General features: G+C 57.3%; 1 protein-coding gene across 1 annotated transcript; it reads right to left on the reverse strand.

Moving 5' to 3' along the window:
* Positions 1-305: 305 nt before the first annotated feature.
* On the reverse strand, positions 306-3,622 carry RPL19 (ribosomal protein L19). Its single transcript, XM_062595614.1, has 6 exons — positions 3,514-3,622; positions 2,996-3,102; positions 2,410-2,532; positions 2,016-2,136; positions 1,505-1,615; positions 306-499 (listed from the first exon to the last, which is right to left on the reverse strand). Exons 1-6 carry the CDS (start codon positions 3,516-3,518, stop codon positions 376-378), a joined length of 591 nt encoding a protein of 196 aa, XP_062451598.1. The 5' UTR covers positions 3,519-3,622; the 3' UTR covers positions 306-375.
* Positions 3,623-7,812: the final 4,190 nt, after the last annotated feature.

Here is a 7,812-nt window from a genome sequence, read left to right on the forward strand (position 1 = left end):
AACGTGACCAACAGGCGCTGCCGGAACGGGGCGCGGCGCGTGCTGCAACCCCCTCCATAACCTGCGGGGCAGATGCTGCTTGTCTGCATTTCACTCCTACCCTGTCCCCTCTTTGCCATCCACCTCGAGGGTCACAGCTCACCCTTGACCAGGAGCCTTGTACCTGCCACCTGGATGGGTGCAGGATTTGTGCACAAAGAGCTGGGGAGGGGACAGTCCTTCCCCAGCCAGGGAGCCCAGGCCTTAACAGCAGGCTCCACACACAGCTCCAAAAACCCTGCAGAAAGACCAAGATGAGGTGGAACTAGGTTTGGATATGGTCTTTTATTTAATACCCTTGGATGGAAAACACTATGTACACAAGACAGACAGCATTTATTTCTTGGTCTCCTCCTCCTTGGAGAGGGTCTTAATGATCTCCTCTTTCTTGGCTTGCAGACGTTCCTCACGGCGCTTACGAGCCTCCTTGGTCTTGGATCTGCGAGCTTCAGCCTGGTCACTGCAAGAAGTTAAGAGTTCATGAACACATAGGGATTATTTCAAGCCGCCCAGATAAAGCCTTTAACGCTGGCCTGTATCTCTTTTTGCTCTACAGGGCCCTGGTCTGTCAGACTGGCTGCTGCAAAGAGTGCAGCTTGGCACGCTTTGGTGCATGAGCTCTGGAGCATCCACAGCTCTAAGTGCTGTTCCCTGCACTGCTAGGAACAGCGTTAACCGGTCTTGCTCGGCCAGGAGCCTCAGGGAGGATGCTGAGCTCTGCTCAGGGACCCTCCTGCCCCGACCCTGCCAGGCTCTAGTTCTGGCCAAAGACAAGCTGTGATTCCTGCCCTGTCTGGGGATGCCTCCCGCAGCAAACCTGTTTGGGGTCAAGACAACAGCCAAGTCAAGGCACCCTGGCATAACTCTGTCTGGCCTTCAGCAGGCCAGCGTTCTCTTCCCCCTTGTCCTCTGTGCCACTTCCCTGCTGAACGCTGGCCATCCCTAAAGGGGACGTCCCTTGCTCACTCAGAGAGCGTGCAAGACTGGATGAGGGTAGGTTTGGAGGCACAACTTCCAGGGAACAACATCTAAATTGTTATCCAAATGCTCCTTCACGCCTCTGATACCCTCCTGGAGGCCAAGATTCAGACCCTTAGCTTTTTCACCATGTACGCAGCAGGATTTTGAAATCCATCCAGGTCTAGGCCTCAGCTCCTCCCCTTGTGAATCATTTACTTATATAAGCTGCTGGATCAGTAGTTCTACCAGGTTACAGCCACATGAGTAACTAACATCTGCTGCACACACCGAACACAGAGAGTTCTGCCAGGATTACATATTCCTCTGCTTTTAGCCAGCTCTACCCAGTTTTGTTTTGATTCTTCACCAGTGCTCCAGAAAAAGCCACCAGCACCAGAAGCCCCTTGAAATTACCTGCCTGCAGAACAAGTTATATTAACCTCCTCCCTTCCCTCAGGAAGTCTTAACCTTCAGGACTGAGGCTTAACAGTGGGGTAGCACTTACGCCAAGAGCTTCTTGCGAGCTTTATCTGCCTTGAGCTTGTGGATGTGCTCCATCAGGATCCGCTTGTTCTTGAACACATTACCCTTGACCTTCAGGTACAGGCTGTGATACCTGAAGGAAAACAAAAGGGGTTGTAAACAAGACCACCCAAAGGATCAAAGCACTGCGCAGCTGCTGCTCTTCTAGGCAGACAGTGGCTCCGCACACCGGTATGCTGTCTACGACGACAGTCTCGTCATCTCCAAACTTTGGAGCTGCTGCACAGTCATTTCGTCTGACTTTTCCTTCCTCGGATCCAGCAGAAGGTTTGTCTGGAGAACTGTCAGGGTTATTCTGGAGCAGTTTTCCAGTGCCATGATTGCTGGAGAGGATTTATTTTCACCAGCATACTCCACACTAACAAATTGGCTACAGAAGCTTCATGCACCAATAAAGGCGTACCTAAGTGGACAGACACGCCCCCCAACACATGTCTGCTTCCCAAGGCTGACAACCAGGATGGCAAGCTTACATATGGCGGTCAATCTTCTTGGACTCCCTGTATCTCCGGAGCAGACGCCTGAGAATTCTCATTCTCCTCATCCAGGTGACTTTCTCAGGCATACGAGCATTGGCCGTACCCTTTCTCTTACCTAGAGAGACAGGACACAATGAAAACATGTCTCAGGTTTCTCCAAGTTCAACAAAACCCCTTTACTCCAGCCTTTAATCATTCTTTTAACTCCAAGAAAAAAAAAAGCAACAAAACAACAACAAAAAACCATTAGTGTACCAGCTGCATTTTTTGGCCTTGCCACCAGACCTTTGGAGATCTTTGCTCAAGACAAGCTTGGAGGTGGATGAAATACCAGGAAAAAAAAAAAAAAGACGTTTATTCCAGTTCTCAGAGGGAAGGCAGCACTTACCGATGCCCATGTGCCTGCCCTTTCGGCGGGCCAAGGTGTTCTTCCTGCATCGGGCACGAGAGTGGACAGTCACAGGTTTGCGGATAATCAGACCATCCTTAATCAGCTTCCTGATCTGCTGACCTAAAGACAGAAACACCACATTCAAGATACCATGTGTAACAAAAACAGATGTTAGGCAAAGAGAGACCCAATTTAGCTTGTATGAAAAGGATCTACTGTAAAGGAAAAGGCAGACCTTCTCCCCCCGGTTCCCTCATTCAGCTGGAGTTGCTTATTTCCCATCTGATTTCTCCCTCATTAGTTATCTTTAGTGGCTACCACACACCAGAGTCACTACCAAGAACTCCCCAGACACTACATTTTCGGGAGTGCACTGAAAGTTTTGTAATCTCTGCTGTTGGGCTCATGTCCCCTCAGAAAGGAAAGAGGGGCATAGCAATTGTTCAAGCATCAGCATCTCGCCTAAGCCAACCACATCACTACAGAGAGTCCAAAAACTCTTCCAACACCCACCAATGCGTAGGGCAACACCACAGGCAGCACGCAGCACAGCCACCTGCCCCAAAGAGCAGCAATTACTTACGAGAGTTGGCATTAGCAATCTCATTGGTTTCATTAGGATCCAGCCAGACCTTCTTTTTGCCACAGCGCAGGACGCTGGAGGCCAGCCTCTTCTGGAGCCGGAGCATACTGGCGAGAAAACACCACATGCACCTTAGCAGAGCACCACGCGTGCTGTGGCAGTGAGGCCACGCTTTTCACAGCCCCCAGATCCAGCCCCTATCGAGGTGCGGAAGAGCGTTTCTTCCCAAGGAAGCACAACCTGACAGCAGCTGGCTGCAGGCAGCGAACCGCCCCCTCAGCGCGGGCCCCAACCGCCATTTCGCCCCCATCGCCACCTCCCCCCCCTCCACCCCACCAGCGCGCGCCCCAACCGCCATTTTCCCCCTCCCCTGGAGGCCCGACGAGGCCGGGGCCGCCTCACAGGCCGCGCCCGGGGGCCTTCCCCGCACGGCGGTCGAGCCCCTCCCGCCCCCATCGCGCTGCCGCTCCCAGAGCGGCGCCCGGGGCCCGGCGGCGGCGGAGCGCCCCGCCGCTCACCTCATGGCGGCGGCGCCGGCACCCGCGCCGAGAGGAAGAGGCAGCAGCAGGCCCGGCCGCGCCCACAGCCAGCGCGACGGGCACTCGGCACGTACCACCCAGCTCCTCCCCCCACCACCCTCCGTCCCCCCAACCGTGGGGCGGCCCAAAGCGGGGCGAGAGAAGGGCCCCGTCCCCGTCCCGCGTGGGGGAGAGGCGGGAGGAGTCTGAGCCCCCTCGGGGCGTGGGGGAAGAGATGTAGTTTCTGCCACGTTCCCCCCCCCCAAAACACAGCGTGGTACAGTCCGGGCCACGCCGCGCCTGCGCAGTGGCGGGGTGGGGGGGGGGGGCTGCGCGCATGCGCAGTGGCCGGGACAGTGGTGGTGGGCTCCACGTGGGTGCTGGGTGCGTGGTGGGGTGGGCGCAGCGCGGAGCTTGGGGCTGGGGCTCGATGTGTGTGTGTGTATGGGGGGGACTGGGATAACTGGGGCCAGAGCAGAGCTGGGAGCAGGGCAGGGCGTGCCCGAGGAGCATGGGCATGCCCTGGGGCTGCCCGGGCATGCCCTGGCGCTGCCCAGGCAAGGCTCTGAGGTTGCGGAGGGCTCCCGCTTGCCCGTGGAAAAGCCCCTTTTCCTGCAGCTCCATCTCTCTTGGGGTCGGTGGAGAGGCTGTTGCAATGAATGAGCTCTTACAGCCTTCTCGGATGTCTCTGCTCAGGGAGCTGCACCTGGCCCTGCCCTCTGCAGTTGCACTCTGTCTTCTCTGAAGGCCCCTTGCAGTCCCCTGAGCTGAAGGAAGCTGTCCCCAGTGCGGATTCGACCCTGGTATTAGACTGTGGTCACTCTTCTCACCACATCCACCCAGCCTGGGAAGTTACAGGCTAGGAAGAATTTAATGTCAGTTTTTCATACTGCTTTTTGTAGAAAGAAAATGGGATCTCTGTTTCACCAGCGTTCATCTGCTGTGGTTCGTTGTCTTCCAGGAAGTCACCTGAAAGGGAGGTGTGACTGTCCAGAGGCTAGTGGAGGGTACTGGTCCCTTTGGATGTTGGATCTTGCTTCATTGCTGCGTGTGAGTGAAGTTCCACCTCCTTTGCAGCCATTACTTAGGTCACAACACTGCCGAGAAAAGGGAGGAATTGTATTTTCCTGTGAAATAACCTCTTGACATGGGTAATAAGAAGGCTGCAGTGAGGGCCGAGGTTGGTAGAGAACATTTTACCTTCCCGGCATTTTATATTCAAAGCACAAGGGAGCTTTGGATGTATCACTTGCACCATTTTACATTTGGAAAACTGAGGTGCAGGCTGCCTGAATCACATTTCATCTCTTTTAGCCAAATGTGCCTCCACAAAAAAACTAGTAAGGCTAGAAATGGGCCCAGAGGCAAGTGACATCCTTTATGTCAAAGAAATGACCTAGAAAAGTGCTGGAGTCTCTCCAGGAACAGATTGTTTAAGAGTTCTTGGAAAAAAAAGAAAAGCTTGCAAAATGTATATACATTGTAACTGTAATAAGAAGTAGAGGTTTCTTCAATAGTCCTTTGCAATAATGAATGTGACCAAAATTCTACTTTATAGCAAGCTAGTGAAGCAAAAATGTCACTTTCTAACAACCCAGATGTTAAATAGTGCCCGAATTTATCATTTTGCAGCGATTCTTTTCCCTCCCTTTAAACTGATGAAGGTTGCAAGTGGCTGGAAAGCCCCCACAAGCTCCTTGTTAAGAACCCAAGATAAGATGCTAACAGTTCATTTTGAATCTGGCGGACATAACACAGTCAACATATGGCATGAGAAGAGGAGCCGATGGCAACAGATTTTTGGTTCATTTTGAGAGAAAAACACAGATAAACACAAGCTTTTGCTGTTTAAAAACTGAGTCATCATTTTCATAAAACAAACAGCAAAATCCGGAGGCTCTTGAGACAGGAGAGTGGCTGGGTTTTAATTACTGGCCCAGGAGCAGCTCCAGGCTTCTGCCTACTAGCACTTCTGGGAACCTGCCACTACAAATCAAAGTCCCGTACCGCTCTTGGCCAGTCGCCAAGAGGCAGGAGAATGCATATGCCATCCTACCTGGGTACCTGCGTATGTCTCCCGGTCCTACAAAAGTAGCACCTCATGCTCTCTGCTTTCCAGGGGACCACAGATGAAGGGATCTCTCTGACCCCAGATACAAAGAGAGAAGGTTTCAGATTGGATTTGCGGCAGCCCAGGTAGGGATGCTCTCCTAGGATGTCTGTGGAGACCAACCAGTTCTTCATCCTCCCTCCTTTGCGTCCCACGCTGGACAGGCATGTCCGTAGCTCTGTGTCAACAGAGTCTCCCTGCTTTGCCGCCGAGTTGCCACTGAGTTGTCAAATGCATTAGTTCTGTGGAGGTGAGATCCACGGGGAGCGCTTGGCAGGGGTTGGCCAGGCACCTGGTCTCCCCAGGGGAGCCACCTGCCAGGGACGGCTTTGGCATGCTCTGTCCTTAGCAGCGCCCATCTCCCACGCACAGGCAGCAGCGGGGAGGGCCTGGGGAGCAGAGCTGCTCAGCAGCGTGAAAGGAGAGACACCGTAATTGTGTTAGGCTCCCACGCAGCTGCCTGGGGAGGGTGCATTCACCCTCCGCCTCCTTCCCAGCTCCCTGCTGCCAGAGGCCTTCTGCTGCCTCTGCCCTGTCACCCAGCTCTGCCTCCTGGAGCACCCTCAGCACCACCCTCTGCTTCCAGCTGGCTCCGCATCTCCCCAAAACCAGCCTCCCTCTGGCAGCTGGAGCTCCCAAATCAGTGTGGCCCTGGACAAGGTGGGCAAAGGAGATGGGCAGACTTGTGAATTCAGGATCAAGAGAGTCCTGAAGTCCAAACTAGTTCCTGAGTGTGAGGCCTAGGGCTGGGCACGGTCTGGACTTCAGCAGGGTTTCTGCATTGCATCCGTGGGTCTGCTGCTGATGGGCTGCGTGACCTTGGGCACCTCATCCCCGTCCGAGCCTCATTTCCCCACCTGTCTGGCTGAGATGAAGTATGAGCTGGTGCCGAGGTGCAGTCGTAGGCACCTTACGGCGTCGGTGATGGATGGGGTCTAATAATGGAAAATGTGGCGTCAGCTGTCCTGCTTCCCTGGGCACATTGTCTCGCAGCTGCAGGATCTGGGAGGCCGAGAAGACCCAGTTCCAAGGGGCGGAGGGATCCCGAGGAATTTTTAACTTTCCAACAGCTGGTTGAAAGCCGGTAGCTGCAGCTCCTGCAGTTCAGTTGCTGTGAGATGAGCGTGGCAGGTCTCAGACCGGTCCTAAGCGGGGAGGAGGTGATCGCCCCGTGGCTCCCATCGCTGGCAGGAGGGGCTGAGGAGGACAGAGATACCGAGGGGGCAGAGGCAGGAGGAGGCCGCGTCCTGCGAGGCGCGAGCAGGGCTCCCAGAGCGCCTGCCAGCAGCTCTGGCACGCGCGGCGTGCCCCTCGCGCCTGCTGGCACGGGTAGGCAGGGCTGACGCGCGGGTCCCTGGGGGCCGAGAGCAGGGGGCAGCTGCAGCCGCGCTGGGGGTGGCTGGGTGCTGAGCGCAGCCCCTTCCCCGGCCGCCCGCGAGCCCCTGGGCGTCCCCCGCCGCTGCGAGGTCCCCGGGGTGCCCTTTGCAGCGCGGATGCCTCCGTACCTGGATGCCCCAGGGGAGCAGGTGGGCTGCGTCCGTGGGGAGACGGAGCCCTCTGAGACCCCGCAGAGCCCCCTGCTCTGGGAAGGATCCGGGCGTGGGATGTGGGGAGAAACCAGGCGTTGAGGAGAAGCCGCGAGCAGCTTTGGCCCCGTGGGAACCGCGGGTTCCCTGGCCCAGGGTGCGCGCCGCTCCGGGTGCCGACGCTCGGGGAAGGGGGCACGGCTGCCCCTGCGCCCCCCACCCCACCCCGAGCCACGCAAAGGGCCGGGGGCCCCGCGTCTCCCCACGCAGGGGCCCCCGCAGCGAAGGAAGAGCGAACGCCTGCCCACGCGGGGCTCGTGGCGTGCTGCCCCCCGGCCGTGGGGGGGTCCCCCACCTCTCCGTACCCCCGACCCCCTCCCTCCCACCAGCCGCTGCCCCCCCCCCCCGCCGTCCTTGCCCTTGGGAAGGTGCCGCTTTGGGGGTGCCCTACCTGGGGAGGGGGCGGCCGCATCCCGCGTCCCCCCGAGCCTCCCGGGAGCGCGGTGGGAGCGGCCAGGGCGGAGGCGGAGGCGGAGGCCCGCCGTCCCCCCTCCTTCCTCCTCCCCCCTCTCCTCCTCCTCCTCCTCCCGCTGCCTGCACGGCGGGGCCGCCGGTCGCCGCGGGGGCCGGTGCCGCGGAGCCAGGCCCGGGCCCCCCCCGCCG

This window comes from Rhea pennata, chromosome 26, assembly GCF_028389875.1.
Source record: "Rhea pennata isolate bPtePen1 chromosome 26, bPtePen1.pri, whole genome shotgun sequence".
Taxonomy (NCBI): domain Eukaryota; kingdom Metazoa; phylum Chordata; class Aves; order Rheiformes; family Rheidae; genus Rhea; species Rhea pennata.

What these genes read in the sequence shown, in the direction of transcription:
- RPL19 (XM_062595614.1), bottom strand. An exon ending in GGGCAGGCACATGGGCATCG is followed by an intron (nt 2,137 to 2,409) that starts GTAAGTGCTGCC and finishes CTGTCTCTCTAG; the next exon opens with GTAAGAGAAAGGGTACGGCC. An exon ending in AAGAAGATTGACCGCCATAT is followed by an intron (nt 1,616 to 2,015) that starts GTAAGCTTGCCA and finishes GTTTTCCTTCAG; the next exon opens with GTATCACAGCCTGTACCTGA.